Below are 23,959 nucleotides of genomic sequence, written 5' to 3'. Positions count from 1 at the left end.
TTCTTTCACATGCTTAAAAGGAGAGTTGAATAAATGGAACGGAAGGATTTGAAAGACTGGTAGCTGTCATAACTTCAGCAATTGCACTGGAGACAATAACAAGCATCACAGATTGAACATTCAACAGGAAGCCAAAAATCTGCTTCTGGATTTATTTAATCTTTAGTTTTGTTACACAGGTGGTATACACTAACAGGCTAATGTTAGCCATTAAGTGCTTATTTGTTGTGATTAACAAGATTATTTTCTCTTAATACCACTTGTGCAAGCTCAATATTTCACAAAAGCTCTTATCTTTACTTAGTTCATCATTTTAGTGAAAAAAGAAGCCTGTGTTTTTAAAGACAATATAAATTCACATATTTACCTAGCTTTCTCTGCTTCAAATGCATATCTGCTGTATTTTGCAGAAGAGTATTAGAAAGCACCTAAACAGGATAATCAAAGTGGTATTGTAATGTATTCCTAGAGCACTCAGTCCCTCTGGATGTGCTGATAATCTTTTCGAAGGTAAGATGCACTGCTTTTGTGTACTCAAATCTTTTTTATAAGAGCAGATTTTGAAGGAGGTGGGCTATGAATAACTGTATGTGCCTGTACCATTGTGTGCAAAATGACAGGCCAATCAGCGAAATAAAAAGGGAAGGTGCTAATTTACAGTGCACATGGGCTAAATCAGCAATTCCAATTATTTTTAAACATGTTTTGTAGCAGAAACCATCTGTAGGCATTTAATCAAAAAGGAAGGTGCTTCCTTGTCCTGCTCTGCAAATAACATGGAAGAGAACAATTGGAAAAGTAGCTGATTCCTCTGCTTCTTCAGAGCTGCTTTTTTTTTTGCAGGGACCTACCTAAAGCAGAATCAGTATCTGTATGATGGCTATGAAAACACACATTCAGCCATCTATTTGGGTTGATTTCATATCTTCAATCAATTTGTTTTTTCAGAAAAAATACAAGGACATGACCTCAATGCACAGGGCAAAGCATTTTTGGTAATTAGAAGTTCCTGTTATTGCCTTCCCATGCATAGTTTTTAACCTTTCTGTAATCTCAAATGACCTCAGTTCTGTGATTATTGCATCTGCACACTTAGCTGCAAGACCCCAACATTAAAAAGCCAAGGTCATATTTTGGTTCAAAAATAAGAAAACATGCAAATCAGTATTTCAGTGACAGCAGTGACAGACCTTTTAGGTTTAATCCTATTCCTGCTATATCCAGAAACCTCCTGTTGACTTCAACAGGAGTTGGCATGAGTGCTTAGCTATGAATAAATATGAAAGGTAGTTGTCAGTGATTTTCAGCATGAAAATGATTTTGTAGCCGTTGTAAACAGAAGTGACAGGTGGCAAACACCCAGTCAGAAAACTCTGCAACTGAAATCTGCTAATGAAACACTTCTCTTTCTACAGACCTAGTTTTCAGACACTTCTCTAAGATCTGTGGAGTTTATGGAAACTTTTAGTACTTTTATTCATTATACTTTTAGTACTTTTATTTATAAAACTTGCTGTTCATTATAATTTTATGACGTGAGCACAAAGGGAATATTTAACTATATGCACTGTCATTAGACACTACAATTAATGTTTTATAGTGCTCTACCATGCTCCAGTATATTTGGGAAAATAATATTTATGCAAACCTGTGTGTCAGTTGCATAAACAGTTACATCAGCTTCAGCAAGAACACGTGCAGGTACAAATCTCAGCTGGATAAGTGTCTTTTAAGAAGTAGGGGAATTTTTTTTATCATATCTGAAAGATGCTTCACAGTTAATCCAGACCATGGTGCTCAAATGAGAAATTACTTCATGCTTTAGAAATCTGGAGTTGTTAAACATTTTGTTGTTTCATATATTAAAAAGAGATGCAGCAATGCTGGCTAGGTCTTGTATATTAGCTAAAGATTTCACTAATGGTACGGGATAGAAGTTTATTAGATTCCACTTTTATCACAAAATAATTACTATTATTTTTCAGTTTATTTGCTCCTCAAAGTAATTTTTGATCTATGAAATAAATGAAAATCAGATTTTGCAGACGTTTAAAGTTAAAGGTCTAGTTAAACGAGTGAATTGCTATGCATTGATAAATTTGAGAGATTGAGCTATAAGTAGGTATTTGGAAGGAATCAGTAAGCACAACAATTAACAATGACTTCATGATCTAGACTGTCAGTGCTTCTCCATTGGTGGATTCTAATTAAATTCCATTGGCTATGGAGCAACACTTTGATTTTTATGTTTAACTCCTGCTGACTGTCACAACCACTGCATGTCCTCAGGATGAGTTTTAATTCTTAAAAAGAAGACATACATTTATTTTTCTTAGCTTTTCTCTTTCAAGTTTTATGCTTCCTCATCTGGGCACCCCGATCACTCAAGGTCTCATGTGTTATGTCAGTTCAGTATCAGGATTTCTCAAAAAAACCAAAAACAAAACACAAGCCCAAAACTTGAACAATGCTGTTACGTACAGCAAGTTTCTAGTTTTTGTTGAGGTGTCTTTCTCTCTGCCTCAGTAAAAATGGCCATGAGTGTCAGGAGCTCTCGGGGGTGTCTCCATGGGGAGCAGCTCAGCTGGAGGTGCAGCCGTGCTGTGGGTCAGGGGTGAGGGGCTGCGGATGTGCCGCCATTGAGGGCTGCTGCCATTTCATCCTGAGCCTGTGACGGAGGGAGCAGAGCATCAGGTGCTGTCAGCCTGCCTGCTGGGCTTGCTGGGGAGTGTTTTCACAGAGGTTTTGACTCACAGGAAGAGAATATTTTTCCCACGCTGTCTTCTCAGCATGCCTCCCTGTTATTTGGTCCTAGCATAGGAAAATATTTACCCTACAAAAGTACTTAGTGTGATACTTAAAATGGCAAATACGTATTTTATCAGCAGCATTTGGGAATCAGTCCTTCCTTTAGCTGTGTGCCAAAACAGGGGTGTAGTAATTAAGGTTCCCCCTGCACTCTTAATTGAAACCAGAGATGTGGTTGCAATATAACTTTCACATCTGGAGTCTGGGCTTCTCGCAGGGGTGTGTTTGGATCCAGGGACTTGCTTCAGACCATTACAGGGAAATGAGTCAGTCACAAAACCAGTATAAGAAATTCAGTGATACTTTAAAATGAGGGTTTTGCCTTGTCCTCAAGAACATTGGTTTCAATATTAAGATATAATGTTTGATGTTACTACACAAATACTATTGTTTTAAAGGAGCAGAAATGTCTGTCTCGTGACCTTAAAATAAGACATATTAGTAGTTCTGATGTTGACATGTATTCTGTGAAACTAATTTTCAGGACAGATGACAAGATAGAAAAGTAGATAATTTGGATTTTTTTCTCAGAAAACCAAGGTAATTATTCTCTTCATCTCCTGGTTTGGTAGCTGTCTAATGTTGGCAAATCACAATCTATTCAACTTGGAGCATAGAGGAAACACTTGATTGTGTTTCTCTGCTTCTTACAACAATTTATACAGAAAAGAAAAGGTAGAAAGGTGAGGAAATTCCACATTATGTGGGGGGAGAGATTTCTTGTAAGCAAGGTCTAGATTTTTAGCTTGCCCTAAGCAGTCATATAGGTCAATCACTGGGATGAGTTACAACACCGAATTGTGATTTACTAAAATGTTTGGACTGTTAAAACAATGATTGATTGGTGTGATTTGTATTATCTTATCATAGCTGCATTACTATTTTTTACTTTGTTTGGTAATCACTGTAATTCCATTAATTCAGTAAGCTCTGTGGGCTATGGTATTTCCTTATTGTCAAAAGTGTTCTGTGACTTACAGAAAAAATTTGACTATTTGTATTAGAAATAGCCCTAAACAGAGGGTGACAACACTGGAACTGGGCTTGTGCAGCCCACAATGGCAATTTTAGTGCTTTGGAGAAAAAATGGTAAAAGACTGCTCTTAGATCAGAAAGACAGATCAGAACCAGGATTGACTTGAAAGAAAGGAGGGTGGAAATTTTGGGTGAGCAAGCAGAAAAGTTAATGCCTGGCAAAACATATTCCTTTTGGGAGCTGGAATTTGAGAATGCTGATTCTAGTAATTTCTTGAGCACCAGTAAATTATTGTGAAGTCCACTGTCCCATATCATGTCTTATCCTGATCTGTAGAGAGGATAACAACCTTTTCATCTGCTCAGGCAGCAGAAATACGTACTGTGAAAAAGCCTAGAATCTTTCAGGAAAGAAAAATACGGCTTTGTAAATTAAGTAAAGCCCACATCTACACAAGATGGTAATGATTTAGGATTGAATGGTCATGTATATTAAGGGGTTTCTAGCCCTCAACTCCTTGGCTTTGCAATATCCAAACAAATGAATTCTTTGAAGGTGTATATAACCAGGACATGTTTAAACTAACAATGAAGCAAACAATGAAAGGTTAACTTATTTGTATAGGATTTAATAAGACTAATAAATACTTGCTTGGACTTCTTAAAATATGAGCTTATATGTTGATGTGGACTTGAGATGTTTTCTCTTACTATTTTAGAAACCTCCTTAAGATCCTTGGAAATGGACCAATCACCAGGGCTTTGATTTTGTTGCTACCCACAGCACTTGAATTAGAAAAAATAATATGCAGATATTGTACTTTTTATTACTAATAAAAATGATAAGATTTAGTTATTTTAGCCGTGTTTGTTAGCTGATAAGCACAGCAGCTGAAGCAGAAATGAGCTGCTATTGATGGGGAGGGTGCTGGGTCCTAACCTGTCTCACTAGAAGCTGGTTGTGTTTTGCCCATGCATAAAAAGAACAGCTCCTGCCTTGCTCTCTTCAAAGGCTCTGACTGGCAAGGGGCAAAAGGCAATGATTTCTGAATCCCACAGAGATTAGAGCTGAGCAGGAATAGCAAACCCCTTTCTTACAAAAAGGCAGAAGTTAACAACTGCTTCTGTGGAGGCAAAGGCTTTCACACCACTCCTGCAAGTGCTGCAGTCACTCTGGTACTAAAGAAAGTTAGATTCAGTCAGTGATATCATTTGGCTGCTGGAAAACAAGCTAATTTTTTTTTTCAATTATTGCTCAACGTGCAGTAGTTCAACTAACAAAGTGATATGTATGATTTAAAATAAAAAAATGGCATGCCATCATACCATATTCTGTCTAAACCTGCTTGTCATAAGAGAAAAGTGTTTAATGTTGCTTTTAATTTTCGTGCCATGTCCATAAATTAAGATTATAAACTACCTTTTGCTACTGTTGACAAGTGGTATTGCTTAATTCTTATAAACGTCTGTGTTAATATTAGGGGGTTTACTGTATGATTGTTATATTGATCTGTGTTGCATGAGAATGTCAAGAAATGTAATAATAAAGGAAATATTCAGAAGCAGATAGTAAAAATAAACACACAGGAATGCATTTTGACTGTGAGACAAGTATAGATGTAAACTTAGAATGAAATGTTTGTACGGAGCATTTTGAGCACTGTTAAATTATTCTGCAGCTATCACTATACTCTGTAAAGTCGTCTTCATTTTTCCGAGTGGCACAGTGCCATGTTGTACTCAGTCTGACACTAAATGGTTGCTTGTAGTTCGATCTCACGGCAGATTATTTAATTTTAATTTTCAATTTGTTTCCCAAGGTAACTATGACATCAATTAATATGGCAGAGATGGAGAATTCACATTAGACACTGCTGCTCCCCTGGGATGAGCTCTCTCAAACCATGTTTGGAGAGGAATCAAAACCAGAAACTGTTTTCATGGGTTTTTTTGGTTGTTTGTTTTTTTGGGTTTTTTTTGTGTGTGTGTGTGTTTTTTTTTTTTAATGGTCAGAAAATGTCTAAAGACAAGGCGAACAGTGGGAGGGCTGGTGTTCCTCATTCCTGAAAGACATCTGCAGAAGTTTGACTTAACCTGAGATGTGTGGTATCATCTCTGTCATACCTTTTTAAGGTCCTGTTTACTGCTGAAATTCCTTCTGTCATCTCTACACTGGGGATTCATTATCTTTCCCCTGTCAGACCTTTAATGCCACTCTCTAATTACCGTATGAGTGAGACAGATTTTCATGCAATACAATAGATTTTTTTTTCTGAACATTACTTAAATTAAGTGCAAGATGCACTTAGGATACCAGATGCAAACTCGATGTTTTAATAAAAGAAGACCTAGTCTATGCATAGAGGTCTTTCAGTATTTAAATCCTCTAAAGTGTCATGGAATTAGGTTTTCCACCTTGTTTATTTAAAGATGTGATTTAGGGGGTTTTGTCATTGCAGAGGTCAGGGAGAGTTTTCAACTGACCACTGCCTGAAAATTGTTATACCTGTTAAATTGATAATGGTTTTGAACTGGGATCAAAGAACCATACATTTTGTTTCTGGGAAAACAAGAACTTCAGGATGCTTAGAAAATGGTTCCTCAGAAAACATTTTTTAGGAACTGTGTCTTCATTATTTGGACTTAGAAGATCTGATACTGGTTTTGTAAACAGTATTATTGCTAGAAACATCGTGGACATCCACGTTCTTGTAAATCAATGATGATGTGTTCATAACTAGCAACTGGCAGGAGCCCGGTGTCGTGTTGAGATCAAGGGCAAAGATTCCAGTCCCTACCACGGCAGGAAGAGGCTGAGTGTAGGTGTCCTGCAGCACAAAGGATGGCATCACAAAAAGAAGCTGCAGGCACATTTGCTGCATATCCAGCAGCTTTATTGACCTTGGGATCTTCACATCAGCACCCATTTTGCCCCTGAAAAAGTCTTGTCCCATGACCATCTTCTGGGACCTCTTCTTCCCACTTGGCAGCTTCTAGAGACTACTCAGGTGTAAAACAGTGCAGAACTGATGCTGCCTGCCTGGATATTTTTCCTATCACAATAAATGTAATTTAATTAAGATACAATATACTAGCACAGAAGTGAACCCCAAATAGTTCCAGATTATTGTTTTCAAACAAACAAAAAAAACCAAAACAAGAAAACCACAAAAAACCCCACAAAACCCAAAGAAACAGAAAACCCATGAAAACCATTGGTAGTTGCTGAAGGTCACTTTCTTTGTTCTTGGGTTAGTGCAAATGCCGTAAATATTTTTTGTTATCTACTTTAGTCATTAATTCAGTCTTACATTTCTTGCTGAGAAACTTTTTAAAAGACTGTTTAAAATAGCAGCATATCTAATTGTAATGTTGCATTCCCTGGGAAATGTTTTAAATGTTTAATTCTATATTTTTTTCACCAAAATATACTTCAAAGGGTTTTTTTTTCCCTTTCAAAGTGCTGATATACTTCACTTAAAAAATTGCAGTAGTTGTTTTATAAATTCAAAATTTATCTTGAAATTTAAAGCCCAAATTCAGCAAAGCATGTGAGTATATATGTAAGATCCATGAGAGCCATAATTTTTCCTAGTTTTGACAATGGTGCATGTCTATATGTATGTTTACTTCAGTGCACAGATCAATCCAACTACAGAAAATATGTTTCTTTTCTGTTTTTATTTCTTAGTATAGTAATATTGGGTATGTAATGGCTTCTGAATAAAAATATCTATACATATATATGTAAAAAACAATGCCTACAGTATGAAGTATTATGTATATTTATGTATTTGGAGTATAGTTCTTGCTTTAAATTTTTCACTGCCTTATTTGCTACCCAGTGTTATTCAGCAATAAAAAATGAAGCATTGCTGATACCCATGCAGCAGAAACAAATGATTTTCCGTGCAAAAACTGAAATCAGAAAGATAAATGTTATGTAAACATTCTTCAGCTTCTTGTTCTTAGCATTGTGTTTATTGATTCTTAAAAGAAGACGTTAATTTTGATAGATGTCCCCTAGAACCTGGCCTGACACCATCAGTATTACAGCATACTTTAAAAGGGGCTTTTCTGCCAAAAATTTTCTTCAGCAGCAGGTCCAGTCAAAGTAGCTCCTGCCTGTTTCTCCTTTTATCCGGGCCATTTGTGCTGTGTCTGCAGCACTCTTCTGCTGTGCCATTCATTCCAGCTGTTTCAAAAGCAGCAGCTGATAACCTGTATCAGGGAATTAGTTATTTTTAACCCTGATACAGTTGCTGTATGACCCCAAACGCCCTTAGGGTGTCTCAGAAGCAGAAACAAATGGTGTAATGCACTGGCTTATTAAAGCCCTAGTGCCTTTGGGAGAAGTAGTTGTTGTATCTCCTGAGAGAAAAATGTAATACTTAGCTGCTTCCAGAGTCGCCAAAAGCTCGAGGATTATTTTTAAAGAGTATTATATGAGGATGAGAGGATCTGATTCAATGAGATACAGTCAATAGAAAATGAAAGAAAGAGCCTTTTTCAGACTGCCTAACTGGAATAAATCATCTTCACTAAACCGTGTCCCTAAGTGCCACGTCTACATGTCCTTTAAATACCTCCAAGGATGATGATTCTGCTGCTTCCCTGGGCAGCCTGTTCCAATTTTTGAGCACCCTTTCTTTGAAGAAGTGTTTCTTAATATCCAGTCTAAACCTCCCTTGTTAAAACTGGAGGCTGGTTCTTCTAATTTTGACACTTGATACTTGAGAGAAGAGACTGACCCTCACCTTGCTACAGCTTCCTTTTAGAAGCAGTAACATCTTTGCTGAGCCTCCTTTTCTTCAGGACAAACACACCCAACTTCCCCAGCCGCTCCTCATAAAACTTGTACCCTAGACCCTTCACCAGCTCTGTTGCCCTTCTCTGGGCATGCTCCAGCACCCCAATGTCCTTCTTTTAGTGAGGGGCCCAGAACTGGAGGCAGGGTTCAAGGTGTGATCTCATCAGTGCCGAGTACAGGGGGACAGTCAGTCACTGCCCTGGTCCTGCTGGTCACACTATTGCTGATCCAGGCCAGGATGCCATTGGCCTTCTTGGACACCTGGACACACGCTGGCTCATGTTCAGCTGCTGTTGACCAGCACCCCCAGCACCTGGTCCTTTTTTGCCAGACAATCTTTCAGTCACTCTCCCTCAGCCTGTAGCACTGCATGGGGCTGTTGTGACCCCAGGGCAGGAACAATCACTTGGTCTTGTTGAACCTCATATGACTGGCCTCAGTGCATAGATCCATCCTGTCCAAGATCCCTCTGCAGCAGATCAGCATTCCCACCCAGCTTTGTGCTGCCTGCAAACTGTCTGAGGGTGCACTCAATCCCCTTGTCCAGGTCATTAGTAAAGATATTAACCAGGTTTGGCCCCAGTACTGAGCCCTGGGGAACTCCACTAGTGATTGCCAACTGGATGTAACTCCATTCACCAATGGAGTTCACACTCTCTTACTCATCCTGCCAGTTCTTTGCTTGGCAAAGGGTATGCTTGTTAAAGCCAGGAGCATGCAGTTTCTCCAGAATGTTGTGGGAAATGGTGTCAAAGGCTTTATTTGAGTCTGGGTAGACTTCATCCTTTTCCTTCATCCACTAAGCAGGCCACCTTGCCATAGGAGAGCAGACTTATCAGGCAGGACCTGCCTTTCCTAAACCCAGGCTGGCTGCGCCTGATCTCCTGGTTGTCCTGCATGTGTTTTGTGATGGCACTCAAGATGATCTGCTCCATGACCTTCCCTGGCTGAGTGAGCCTGACTGAAGTCAGGCTGTCAGGTCGTATGCTCCCTCTGACTTCCTGTGGATGGACATTACCTTAACTAACCTACTGTCAACCTCCCCAGTTAGCCAGAACGGCTGGTAAATAATGGAAGATGATTTGGTGAGCTCTTCTGCCAGTTCCCTTTACACCCTTGGGTGGATCCCATCTGGCCCATGGATTCATGTATCTTAAGTTGTGTAGCTGGTCACGACCATTTTCTCCTGGTTTATAGGAGCATCATTCTGCTCTTTGTCTCTGTCTTCTAGCACAGGGTCTTGATGCCCTGGGGGCAACTGTTCTCATTATTAAAGACTGAGGCAAAGAAGGCACCAAGTACCTCAGCCTTTTCCCAGTCTTTTGCCACTGTTTCCTCTTGCATCCAGTAAAGGATGGAGATTTTCCTTAGCCCTCCTTTTGTTGCTGATGTGTTTGTACAAACATTTTTGTGTTTTACAGCAGTAGTCAAATTAAGTTGTAGCCTGGGCTTTGGCCCTGTAACAAATGGAACCGTTATTAAAATTAAAAGTGCAGCCTTTTTTTTTTAATGTGTTGTTTGGAAAATACCACCTTCAAAAGCATAAAAATCCCTTAGTGTTTCCAAGCAAGTGCAGTTGTGTGGCCAAATTCCCAAGATGTGAGTTGTCACCAGTTAGTTGTTTTTACAAGAAACTCTAACCTTTGGTCTTGGATGGTTTACTGTTTAAGAAGTACACGCACTAACTTAAGTCATACATTTCTCATTGCATAAAGGATATCTTGGATGTCAAGTAAATTTAGATTAAAGTATTCATAACTAATCTGTTTCATTGTACCATATAAGATAGTTTTTAATAGCTACTTAAAAAGAATCAAAAGGTTTCCTCATTGGAATTCCACTCTTACAGAAACCCCATCTATCAGTGTGACCAAATATATGTATTGGGTAAGACAGGTCCTCTGCCTTAATCACTTGAGTCCCAACTCATACTTAACCATGCACACAACTTGAGTTACCTGAAGCACTGCAGTCAGTAGATATTACATGCTTAAAATGGGACAAGAGTAAGTGCTTTCCTGAGCTAAGTCCTCAAAAAGCCATTGTTTTAATGTACTTAAGATAAAACCGGCACATCATGGGAATTTAAAAGAGAAAATAAATGTTTATTATTCTTTCTTCCTTTCTTATTTTGTAGGGGCACAGTTTTTTTTCCCTGTGGTGATTTATAGCTACCAACAACCTTCCACAGTGGTTGCCTTATCAACTTATTATTCTGGCATTTTCTGCTCTTGTTAGTAAACAGAAGAGAACTGTCAAACGCAGAGCGAAATACTCCTAATCTCAAGAGAGAGACTTCGTACAGTATGTTCTGTACAAAACTGAAAGACTTGAAGATCACAGGAGAATGTCCTTTCTCCTTACTGACTCAAGGTCACATTACTGAGGAACATGACAAGGACTGCACAGAAAACAGCTCTAGAGCAGCTTTGCCTATCTGCAAAGAAGTCCATGAAAAAGATGGTCAAGGAGACCTTCCACAGAGGAAAACGAGCCGAAGTAGAGTGTACCTGCACACACTAACTGAAAGCATCTGCAAACTAATCTTTCCTGAGGTAAATAGATACAAAATAATAATAAAACTTTAATAGCATTTAACTATAAATGTTAAAGTAGCATTCTATGCCTGCCTTTAGATTTAAGCCTTTAGAAAGTTACTTTGATTTAAAAGTTTGTGTTCTTACATAGTTCTCTGTAGTTTAAATCCACTTTCATTCCTTCTGGATGTAATTTTGCCACACTTTGTGTTGTGTGCACCATTCCTTCCACTGTATTTCCCTTATTTTTGCCTTGTATTTTCAACTTTCCACTGATCTTTTTAATTGGTCTTTTTAAATCCATCTATTTTTGTACCATTTTTTTACATAGAGATATAGTAATAGAAATTCTGCCTTGTTTCCTAATTATGTAAATTATGTGGTCATCTCATCAGTTCACCTAACTGAATCCAAACTGCTAAGTGCATTAGTCATTATCACAAAAAAAATTAAAATAGATGTTTCCATCTGCTGTGATACTAACCTCTTGTCATACTATTTTTAAAACCATTACTGTTCGTGTTTACCACAAAAATATTCTTATGTCTCTGCTCAACTTAACTGAAAACAGGCCCAGTGCAGGCTTCCTTAAGTGGAGATGAATACCATGGTTTATCTCTAAAAAGAACATGAAAATTGCAGCTCCATAACATCCAACTCTTGGCCTTGTATCAAATTCAGTGGGAAGTTTGAAGGAACTGACTGACATATCGGGACTACAAATAGCAAATGGGCAATTCTGTACACTAATTTAATTACAGTTCCATTACCTGGACATTCAGTGTACCTTACTTAAAGTGCTGGAGTTTTGGTAAATCTATTTGCAGATCTGGTTATGCAGCTCTTCATCTATTACCCATTCACTAAACCTCTAGATAATTAAGTTTGGAAAAACCTTTTTACCTCTGCTGCATTTGTACAGATGGAATGCATCACTTTAAACCTTTAAACTGATACCTAAATTTTTAAAGGAAAAGACTTGTAACCCAAAAATGAACTGGCAAAGCACCCTTTCCAGGGTGTCATGATTGCTGTCTTGCTTTTCTAGTATATAGTTGTTGGTGGGATTTTTAATAACTGGGGGTTTTTTTCTCTTTAAAGAGTAGTATAAATGTATGCAGTTGCCTATTACATAATTTTGATAAGCTAGTTCATCAGCTGGGACAAAGCTTGGCAAAGTGAAGATACTATGATGGTGTACCCTAGGAACCACTGAAATTCAAGGTTATCATTGTTACTATTTACAATTATCCAAGTCATATTCATTAGAACTTTGTCCAAGTCTTTTCTCATGCTGATTTGAGGTCAAGCCCTAAGTGTCTTCCGAATCTTATTTTTCCATAAAAGGGCTTTGCTTGTTTAGAAACATATTTTTCATTGCTCAGATAATTTACCTTACTTAAATGTCGTTGAGTAACATCATCTTCCTTCCAACTGGAAGGTCCAAAATGGGGCTGCATCATGACCCTTATTGATTAGTGAACTTCTTATGGAAACAGCGAGCTATGCATGGAAGTCCAGGACAAAGTGCATCCAGACAACTTTTTGATTAAATTTGAGATGTAATGTAGTGCATGTTATTGTTTAATTTGCTTCTTTCTTTACAGAAATATGGAGATCATTGGTCGTTTATAGGTAATGGATTGAATGGCATTCCACTTACTGTGTCAGTTTCTACACAGATGTAATTTATGTTATGTTCATATATATGGTATATGGTATATACATAGATATGTATATACGTATCTAATTCACTTTAAATTTTTCCTTGGAAAACATTTTCAGAATATATGGCCTTTCTTTCACATGATATTTTCTTTGTGCAAAATTTCCTCCTGGAAATACACAAAGTAAAAGATGCAGTAAAAGCTGCTAGTATCTTCAGGGAATGAGAACCGAAGAAAAGCCAGGCCACAGGAAGCCTCACAGCTGAATTCTGTTATGCCAGTATAGTACTATTCTATGACCCTGTCTGTGTGGGAAATTTGGGTTTTGAATATCAGAGACTACATACATCTGACAGCTTTACTGGCCCTAACAACTTGAAATATGCATATTTGGAAAATGTTCCATCTGTTCCAATTAGGAACTGCAGAAGGGATATGGAATCATGGGATTGAAGTATTTTAAGGCAAATATTCATTATGCTCTAAAGTGTCTTTTATTAGAGAATCCTTTTATAAAGGCTATCTACAGTGACTAGATTTTCATTTGGAGGATGTTTGGGGTCGTGGCATACACAGTGAAAATTACTCCTTTTCTTTAAAATAATTTTGTATTCATGGTACTTTGTGGTTTTTTGTGGGGTGAGATTTGTCATAATAGAAAGCTGTGTTATTTGTACTTATTTCTTAGCAGCACTGTCTTTACTGCCATCTGAAAACTTGGAGGTAAAGAACATCACTGTATTTAAAACATACAACCCGTGGTGCACATGAACTGAGGGGCTTAATTATAGTGGTACTGGAGCAGAAGGGGTGAATATAAAGTAAACCCCAGAATCACAGAAGTGGCATGCTTTTCCTTACAACAATACTGTCTTGAAAAAAAAAAAGTTGTTAGTCCCAAGGATGGCAAAGTAATTCTGTGTATAGGAATGTTATCTCATGGTTTTTAGCAATGACATAGATACATGTGACATACTTATTTTTTTCCCCAGTTTGAAAGGCTAAATCTTGCACTGCAGAGAACCCTTACAAAACACAGAGTAAAAGAAACCAGGTATGTAAGTGTAATGGGTTTGTAACTAACTTCACTGCAAAAATGTTTTTCAGACAAGAATGGGGTGGTGACCGGGAGTCAAGACTTCTGGAATTTATATTCAATTATCTTGTCAAATTGGTGTGTAACATTTCATGTAATGTAAGCTAGTAATGATTTCGTTTATTTTAAAATATTCACAAATATTTACATCACTCACAAAGTTGACTTAAAGGGCAAATTGTACAGGCAAACAGGCAAGGACTTCAGAGGAGCTCAGAGACTGCTTGGCATAGATGGAACAATAGATATGGTTGTATGTGGATCTAACCCAGTGTTTCTAAGATCCCATGGAAAGAGTTTTAAATACAATTAGTATTATACAAAAGAGTTTGGTTTCTGATACAGTGAACACTCATACACTACAGATACTGACCTGGATGTTTTCCTGAGCTCACTTGGCTTCTGGTTTCTGTTTCTGAGGAATTCAGCTCAATTTTCAGCACTTCTTAGTACTAATCTAGTATTAATCATTTGAGCCTTGTAGAAAGTAAGAATTTCTTAGCATCTCATGATACACTGAGGATTCAGTTTATTGAATGCATTTGAAAATACAAGCCCATCAGTTTAAATCTGCTTTCTGAAGTGAAGAAAAATAATCAAGTTGGAAACTACACTGTTGCTCACCATGATAAGAATAGATAATTGCAGTGTATCTTTTAAATTATACTTGATATTTTTAAAGCACTTTACATACATTGACTGAACCAAAGATAGCGGGTCAGATGTGCTTTGCAATTGCTGACTGGCTTATTCTATGAATGTTTTCCCATTCTTTAATTATGTGTTGCTTCCCTGGAGTATTAGTTGAAAAGAAAAAATTACTGTGATATTCTGAAGGAGGCAATAATGCAAATGGAAATCAAATCTAAATGTCTGTATTGCTTTTGCATATAAATATACCTATGATATTCCAAGTGAAGAAATTCAGAAGGCCTGTATCAGGAGTTTATGGCTTATATGGAGGTTAATCTAAGCTATATGTCATTCTCATAACTTTGAGTCAAACATTCAGTTTGACATTTATTGTCCTCAGAGGGCTGCAGTTTTGTGTCAAATATCTGCATTACTACCAATAAACAAGTAATTTTGAAGTTAATAGTTATTATTTGTATTTCCTCTTAAAGCAGAAATACATTCTCACCTCTTTTGAATTAAATGCAGTGTAATTCCAAAAAATTAATTCCAATTATATTATACAATATGTTAGGAAATGTACTTTTGGCTTAAAAAACCCCCCAAAAACCACAAGCCAAACAAAAAACCAGGACTGTTACAATGACAGGCAATAGCATTTGACTGAAATCCATAACTGGAGCTCAGACCACCAAAACTTTAATTTACCAGAAATGCACAGAATAATCTAAGATCCTACCAACACCCCTTTTTGAATTAATTAAAAATTTCCGATTTGATCAGCAGAACTAGGTATATACACTTTAAAGACAAGGTAGGTTACATCTGTACGTAATATTTTTACCGTGTTTATCTTGATAATTTAGGGGTTTTATTTATATATTTTATGATCTTTGCAGAAAAACTGGTGATAGAGAAGATTTTGAAAAAATAATCAGTGATTATGCTAATGCAGCAGGTAATGTAAGCTTGTTTAATTATATATATAAATAAAGAGTATCTATTCTATAAATATATAATATTTTATATAAATTAGTCTTGTTACTAATATGTTACTCCATATTCTGAAGACTTTGTGTGTCAGAAGAGAACTCTCTAATATATAACTGTTGAACTGGTCCAGGCACAGAGTGAGAGAGAGTTACTTTGGTGTGTGAGAGACAAAACTTTTTTAAAGGATTCCCAGTAACAGTTGGGGAAATAGAACATTCCCAACAGTCAGTTTGCATGCAGCCATCCAGGTAAAACAAATTTACTAGCAAGGATGTGAGCCATTCAGTGCCAACTGGCCTCAGTGCTCCAGAATATTCCCAAGGTCATTGAATGTACTGGATTATGCATAGTACTTATATCTGCAGATCCTATTTTATTCTTATATTAGTTTTTAACTTCTTATTTTACTCCTTTTTATCAATCTAAGGGAGTTGAGTTAAATCTTGTGCCAAACTTGCATTCATGTTGTCTCCATCTCTACAAAGAACACTGAATCTTGGATCTTTCTAAACTACAACCAATTGTCTCCCCATTTCCAGGCCTTGTTTCCAGGACTCCTAAATGAGAGTGCCCTCAGGTGTCAATGCTGCATCAGGGAAGGAAATTGATAGTGTGTATTCGCCTAGGTTGAAAAAAATGTGGAGGTTAGCCTGTGATTCAGGCTGATGAGTGCAGTTCTGACTAAAATGTGGTTCTGTGCAGGTGTTCCTGTGGAGTCTCTACGGGAATCTCTTGGTGAAGAGCTATTCAAAATATGCTATGAAGAGGATGAACACATATTAGGGGTTATTGGAGGTACCCTTAAGGACTTCTTGAATAGTTTCACTACTCTGCTGAAGCAGAGCCACAGCCAAGAAGCAGGAAAAAAGGACAGACTTGAAGATGCCTCCATATTATGCCTGGAGAAAGATCAGGACTTCTTAAATGTTTATTATTTCTTTCCTAAGAAAATCACAAGTCTTATTCTGCCTGGTATCATTAAAGCAGCAGCTCATATTTTGTATGAAACTGAGGTGGAAGTGATGCTCATGCCTCCTTGTTTCCATAATGACTGCACTGAGTTTGCTAATCAGCCTTATTTGCTGTATTCCATACAAGTCAAAAGTACAAAACCTTCCTTATCTCCATGTAAACCACAGTCTTCACTTGTGATTCCTGCCTCTGTGTTCTGTAAGACTTTCCCATTTCATTTTATGTTTGACAAGGATATGTCAGTTCTTCAAATTGGAAATGGGATAAGAAGACTTTTGACCAGGAGAGAATTTCAAGCTAAGCCAAATTTTGAAGAGTATTTCGAAATTCTTACCCCCAAAGTAAGCTGCACTTTTAGTGGAATAATGACAATGCTAAATATGCAGTTTACTGTACGAGTTAGAAGATGGGATAATACTGATATGAAACCGTCCATGGTAAGATACTCTTTCTCACCATTACTTCTACAAGGAACTTGTTTTTTTCAGATGGAGTTAAAATAGCCACAAAACATGGTGCATTTTGCATTTTCTACATCTGAACATCTGATACAACTGTATAGTAGTGATTTAATTTGGGTAGTCAAATGTAATTCAGATTCTGAAGCCAGTGTTCAGTCAAAACTCTGCTTTACGACTTCTACACAAGTAAAATCTGACTGAAAATTTGATTTTATCTGAATAATTTGAAATACTGAGATAAAGTCAGTGATATGCCATGCTGCTGAGAATAAGGGCATCTTCAGCACAAAGACAGTGGCAGGAAAAGTGCCCCTGAGCCATTTGGAGACAGCTCTAGGTTTGGGGAGAATAACCAGATGTTTTCTGTGATCATTCAGCCTTTGGTATTTTGATATCTTTGATATTCTGATATTTTCATCAGATACAATCACCAAAGGTTCCACTTAGTTTCAGCTGATGGGGTACAGCTATCTTTGCTGAAGCTAGGTCTGTGACAAATGACCTAGGACAGTAAAAACATTGCGTATTCAGTGACCGTTTTTATTCATTCCTGGTCCCAGCTGAATTCCAGCTTATATGCACCTGAGGCACTCCAGGATGAATTAGCAGTTCAAACTCAACACTCCAAAAACTTGAATGAAGAACAGTAAAAAAGTTTTTACCCAGTTACTAATGTGGCTACTATTAAAAGCTGTAGCTACTTCATCTCAGATCCATTTCTGCACTAGAATGATTACAAGGGGTGGTAGAGGCGGCTTTGATTTTGCATGTATTTGCACATGCAAAGTATGCATTAGTAAGGAACATATTTTATTAGTAAGTATCCTATTAGTAAGGACCAGATTTTATTGAAAAAGTAGTCTTTCAAAGCCATGTTAAGCTAAGCTCTGCAGCACCTTTCATATTACACAACTGACTACAGAAGGGACATAAAAACATTTCACACAAAACTTTTTTGATCTACTAAATGGATAGTCCTGCCATTTCTGCCTTTAATTTTAAATTGAAGTGAGTACTGAACATCTTATGATAAAACTGAAGCAGATTTTCTCACTTTATCTTATGGAGAAAGTAGTGCATGAACTACTTAGTAGTAGAAATTCAGAGGCCACTGTACGAACACATTTATCAATTGCTGAAAATGCGCAAAATTATTCTTTTTGGTTTTCTTTTCTCCCTAAGATAAACTGATACTCAGACATAACTAGGTGTTTATCCTGAAGCTGTAGTCCTCTTGTACCAGGGGACTGAATAAAAATGAACTTACTTGATGGCTCTGTGATTCAACACCCCATGTTTTCCCTAAGCAACTAAATGAAAATGTAAGAATTTTGGACCATTCATGATTTTCTTACATTTTAGCAAAATGTATTTTCTCTAAAACTTCTTGTTTCTAGACCATTGCCATGGTCATGTTTTGCATGAATTCTTGTTTCTTTAATTGTTTCAGGTAATGGATCTTAAAGGCCAAATGATATATATTTTTGAATCCAGTGCCATTCTGTTTTTGGGATCTCCCTGTGTGGACAGACTAGAAGATTTTACAGGACGTGGATTGTACCTCTCTGATATTCCCATTCACAATGCTCTAAGAGATGTTGTTCTGATAGGAGAGCAGGCCAGAGCCCAGGATGGACTGAAGAAGAGGTTAGGAAAGCTAAAAGCAACCCTTGAGCAGGCCCATCAAGCACTTGAAGAAGAGAAGAAGAAGACTGTAGATCTTCTGTTTTCAATTTTTCCTGGAGAAGTTGCTCAGCAGCTGTGGCAGGGACAAGTTGTAAAAGCCAAGAAATTTAATAATGTCACAATGCTTTTTTCTGACATTGTTGGATTCACTGCCATCTGTTCCCAATGCTCACCTATGCAGGTTATCACCATGCTTAATGAGCTTTATACTCGATTTGATTACCAATGTGGAGAGCTAGATGTCTACAAGGTACACAATTCATTGCTTTTCTGTGGGATTCTGGGGCAGGAAAGGATATTAAGACTAAGTGAGATAGAAGATAATAGAGGTCCAAAAATTATTTTGCCATAAACCTTTTTCAAAGGAAAGACAAATCACAAACAAAAAAAGTCATCATAAACAGTTGTTTATTCAGCCAAGAAAAAATCCCATCAAAACTTAAGAGGCCATTTAAAATTTTAATTTCAATGTCAGTGCTGTGACTCTGGAGTAAATAGGTATTTGATGTAGCTGGGGCTGCCTGGCAGTAAATGAAAATGGAAAAGTATTTTAGAATTATGCCCAGCAATAAATAAAAGTTGTGTAATTTTTCCTTTTGCATGATACTGCAGGATTTTCCAGTACTTAAATAATTTTGCAGCAAAACTAAGACTTGGTCAAAAATTGTATGTAGCTACAATTCTTACTGAAGTTAGGCTGTTCTTTTTATATTTATTAAACAGTCTAAGAGTAAGGAACAAATATGTCTGTTTTAGGTTGAGACCATTGGAGATGCCTACTGTGTTGCTGGAGGCTTGCACAAAGAAAGTGAAACACATGCTGTTCAAATAGCACTGATGGCACTGAAGATGATGGAACTGTCAGACGAGGTGGTGTCTCCCCATGGAGAGCCTATCAAGGTCATATATTTTATTGTATTTTTGTTTAGTTGCTTTCTGGGATTTTGTCTCAAGGAAATTTCACGTCATTGCATTAACTTAGAGAATCTGGGGAATCAAGTGACTGTGGCTGGAGAAGCTGACCTTTTTAGATCTATGGATGAGAGTTTTTTGGAGCGGTAAAGGTGAAATAGAGATCTGAAAATCAACCTGAAAGACAAATGCAGTGAAGTCAATAGGTGCAATCTGACACGCTGCAGTTCATCTCAGTAGCAATAAAGCTGTCAGTGGCATGGAATATTCTCTTTTCTAAGGAAATGACTAATCCTCTTTCCAAATTAGACTTCCAAGTCTTTTGACGCAGAAGCTATGAATATGAATGCCCAAAGACGTTCTGATTGTAGTAATCCACACATCTTTAAAGGATTCCATTGCTGTTCTTGTTTCACAGTCAAATACTGAACCACCATAAGATAATGGTGTTAATGCTGTCAAAGCAACTGTTAAATTCAGTGGTAATTATATTTATGGCTTCCTTTCAGTGAGAACTTACATATGTAATGGAATTTTCATATAGGATTATCTCTTACTGAGAAAGAAAAAGAAGGCCTGTGTGCATGAAAAATGATGTGGAACTTTGACATAGTTCAAATGGCCTGGAATGGCATCCTGATATTTTTAATAGAGGTGTCTCGGTTCATCAGGTCTTTCATTTGCTAATTTTTAACGTTTATGTTTTCATTTCTTCCTCCAGAAAGCTTAATGCCTTTTTTTTTCTTAAATTTTAGATTAAGGAATACTGGTATTCCAAGACAAAGAAAATGGTTATTAAGGGGATTATATGCTCCACATTTATCACAGAGAACAGCATTGTATTATATTATAAATAGATGTTGTTCTGTTTGTATTTTGCAGTATCAAATTAGGTTACACTTAAAAAAATCTGGAAACATCCTGGCAATACTATAACAAGTTTATAATTTACATGCAAATGCTACTACTACATTTTTAAAATTATTTTAAAATAAGGAGAAAAAAGTTGTATTGTGTAAGTACCTAACAGAAACTTCTTAGAAGGAAGTTTCCTTCCTATTTGTAAAGAAAGCATGCATCCATTTTAAGAAAATGCTTCATGAAACCATTGGCTATTGTGCAAAGCAATAAATTTGTCACACAATCTACTGTCATTTTACAGAGCAATTGCCAAGAAAAAAAGGTGTGACTGCAAATGGCATCTTTGAATCAGACTTATATTTCAATGCACGTATTTCAACCACTTTATGTGGGTGGATTTTGATTTTGTTGCAGGTTTTTCTGCTTTTACACTCAAAGTTAGAAACTGCAACTTCTTCATAATTGTATGATTCTTGATATGTAAAGAGTAGCTCGTAAAACAGACATACAAGCTTTCTGATGTCATGCCATTATTTAGTCAGAATGGTGTTCTGAAGAAAACACCTCTACACCTGTTTAATGTGCATGAGAGAAAGCACACAGCTCATTCTTTCTTTTTAAATTAAGAATAATTTATAAAATTGATTTTATCAATTCTGTTTTACCTAATTATGCTGTTTTCTTTCTTTTGTTCAAAGATGCGTATTGGCCTTCATTCTGGATCTGTCTTTGCTGGAGTTGTTGGGGTGAAAATGCCTCGTTATTGCCTTTTTGGAAATAATGTAACCCTTGCTAATAAGTTTGAGTCTTGCAGTATACCTAGAAAAATAAATGTCAGCCCAACAACTTACAGGTACAGTGCAGTATGTAAAATGTCCACCTGCAGTAGTCACTGTAGTAGTTTATTATCTTCCTGATGGTTTTTTGGCTGGGTAAAATAAGCAAAATAATAAATTATTTTTTTAACCTTTTAAGGAAGCTGTGCTACCCTTACCGTAGCCTGGACTGTAGTCTGTTATTCCTACTCAGCTTGTACCCACTGCCATATATCTGATAATGCCTTGTGGCAAGGTTCTGCATCCAACATCAGACAGAGAATTTGGCACAGGATCCTTCCTGACATCCCCTGCAGCATGTGTTATGTGACATAGACAGTGCCAAGCTTTAGATGATCTTGGATAGATGATTTAGAAAAAGTAGTACAGGTATTAGAGCACAGAGAAAGTAACCCTTTTGATCATGTGCTCTGAAAACACAGAGAGAGCATTAGCATCACCAGTGCTTATGTATGTCAACATAAGCAGTGCTGGCCAACAGTGATTGTTTTTCCATTCTACTCATACGGAAAATCATTTAGAATCACACCCCTAGAAAATAGGCAATTTGATTAATGGGTAAACTATTGTTGTTGTGGAGTTGGGTTTTTTTTGTTTGTTTGTTTGGTTGGTTTTTTTGGTTGTTTTGGTTTTTTTTTTTCCTGAGTGAACAAGGTGTTAACCTCCTTTTTGTTTGGTGTTTTTTTAATTTTGATTCATTCATGAGTTCTAAAAACACACTGATAACATTATGGCACCTTGCACAACTCCTGTATATGGCAGTAATTATTTGAAAGCTTTGGTATGAGTTATCAATATTTATCCCTTCAGATTAGCAGTCTGTTTCAATCTGTGAAAAAGCAAATAACATTAGAATTGATACGAGGGTCTGACTGGTTTAATTAATAAGGTTCACAGAATTCCATTCTTTGAGATATTAATTATGGTGCATTTTATGTGCAGATGTGAGCTAGCTTTCAGGACTAAATAATTTTTGAAAATACTTACAACAAACATAGCACCTACATGCAAAACATTGACAAGAAAAAAAAATACTGTTATTTGCACTGTTGCACAAGTTAATAGGTTATCAAGGTTACCAAGTAAACATTATTTTTTATATTTCCAGTAAATAACTATAAAAATTTAATTGGATTCTCCCTGCCATACATGAAGAATTATTGAATATCTGCACTTTTAGTGACTGATTGATTTTTAATCAAGATGATTCATTTTTGTTCTAGGTTGTTAAAGGAATATCCAGGTTTTGTGTTCACACCGCGATCAAGAGAGGAGCTTCCACCAAATTTTCCTAGTGATATCCCTGGAATTTGCTATTTTCTGGATGCTTATATTCAAGGAACAAACTCACAGACTTGGTTTCAAAAGAGAGATTTGGGAGATGGCAATGCCAATTTTTTTGGTGAGGAAACAGGAATAGACTAAATTGTACGTTCACAGATGCATAGAATAAATTTATAAATATTTGGATTTTTTTTTTTTTGGTATAAATTAAAAATTTTTAAAACTGTATGAAACATGAAAGCACTTTAGATTGTTAACACCTGAAAGCCAGTATTAACATTTCAGGAAGTATGTCACTGACTACTTTTTATTTTTCCTTTGCGTAAGGAACATAGTTGCTAAAGTAATGTTGCAACGTCACTGTTGGAAATGCTACTATAAACTGTATTTTCCCTGTGGTAATTTCGTAAGTGCTGCAGTTCTCTCTATACTGAGAATTCTAGATGTATTGTATATGCAGTTTGTCAGGAAATGTAATGTGCAAGTGATGCAGCCACATGCAGTGTTGTGAGCTGGTGCTTATCAATGACTATGAAAATGTATTTTCTTAGAGATTCCATAAGAAAATGTCCATTAAAATACTGTCATTGCCTTCACATACTCCTTCCAGTGCATCATTTGGGCTCCATCCTAGAAGGCTGCTGACCATCTTCTCACATTGACTGGTCAAAGTGTGAGGGTGCTCAGCATTTTCTGGATCAGACTGCTAATTGTAGCTAATACACGTGCATAGCAGAGTTGCTGCTTACTGTTTCATGAACTTTATTTTGTGTATAAAATGAATATAGATTAAAGCCCTGTATAATCACATACTAACATCTCTGTAATCATCAAAATATTTTAGTTCTTAGAGTTTTTAAAGTACTTAATAATATCCACTTGTTATTATGTATTACAGCAATAAATGTTTTCTTTTTGTTGTCATTTGAATTTGAAATGTTTTAACAGAAGTGTAATAAAATATGCTTTGGAATGTTTGCTTAGGAATGGAATTCCAGTCAGGCTGTATGAAATGGAAGAACACAAGCTTCAAGCTCTGATCCTTATTCAAGGATGCAATGTGGGTGTGACATGCTATGGAAATCCCCATTGCATGCTCCCTCTAAAATTGCCACGGGAATTTTCAGGTGAACAGAGATGGTTTTAAACATATGTGACGCTGTTGTAAACCACAATGACACAGATTCTGACTTCAGAAGGCTGAAAATGACTCTTATTTTTGGGATGTGTCTCTCTTTTATACTATTTTACACAGACTAATTCAATTGGTGAAACAAAGACAAACTTCTTCAATTACATTGGTCAGACCAGAGGGACATCAAGAAGAAGTCCCTTCTAGGAAAAGGAATGAAAGCAAAGTACAGTTTACAAAAACATTTCTCCTGTTTACAGAAAATTCCCTGGGAAAAGAATTTCAGAAAACGAAAA

At 36.7% G+C, this 23,959-nt stretch overlaps 1 protein-coding gene across 4 annotated transcripts in view; it reads left to right on the top strand.

Moving 5' to 3' along the window:
- Positions 1-23,455, top strand: part of GUCY1A1 (guanylate cyclase 1 soluble subunit alpha 1) — a 34,799-nt gene extending 11,344 nt beyond the window's left edge. For 3 of the 4 annotated variants that reach the window (XM_066186089.1, XM_066186085.1, XM_066186088.1), the window contains exons 2-9: positions 10,731-11,148; positions 13,790-13,851; positions 15,426-15,484; positions 16,222-16,928; positions 18,403-18,888; positions 19,395-19,538; positions 21,110-21,264; positions 22,471-23,455. In XM_066186089.1, coding sequence (XP_066042186.1) covers positions 10,900-11,148; positions 13,790-13,851; positions 15,426-15,484; positions 16,222-16,928; positions 18,403-18,888; positions 19,395-19,538; positions 21,110-21,264; positions 22,471-22,672 — 2,064 coding nt within the window. In that variant the 5' untranslated portion in view covers positions 10,731-10,899 and the 3' untranslated portion in view covers positions 22,673-23,455. Of the gene's footprint in view, positions 1-410; positions 511-10,730; positions 11,149-13,789; positions 13,852-15,425; positions 15,485-16,221; positions 16,929-18,402; positions 18,889-19,394; positions 19,539-21,109; positions 21,265-22,470 lie in introns of all 4 variants that reach the window. The other variant, XM_066186086.1, reaches the window with a different exon arrangement.
- The last annotated feature ends 504 nt before the right edge of the window (positions 23,456-23,959 follow it).

This window comes from Chamaea fasciata, unplaced genomic scaffold (assembly GCF_029207755.1).
Source record: "Chamaea fasciata isolate MVZ Bird 193981 ecotype frontalis unplaced genomic scaffold, bChaFas1.0.hap1 SCAF_6, whole genome shotgun sequence".
Lineage (NCBI taxonomy): Eukaryota > Metazoa > Chordata > Aves > Passeriformes > Sylviidae > Chamaea > Chamaea fasciata.
The sequence above is the reverse complement of the archived record's forward strand: the minus strand, read 5'-3'. Positions and strand labels throughout refer to the sequence as shown.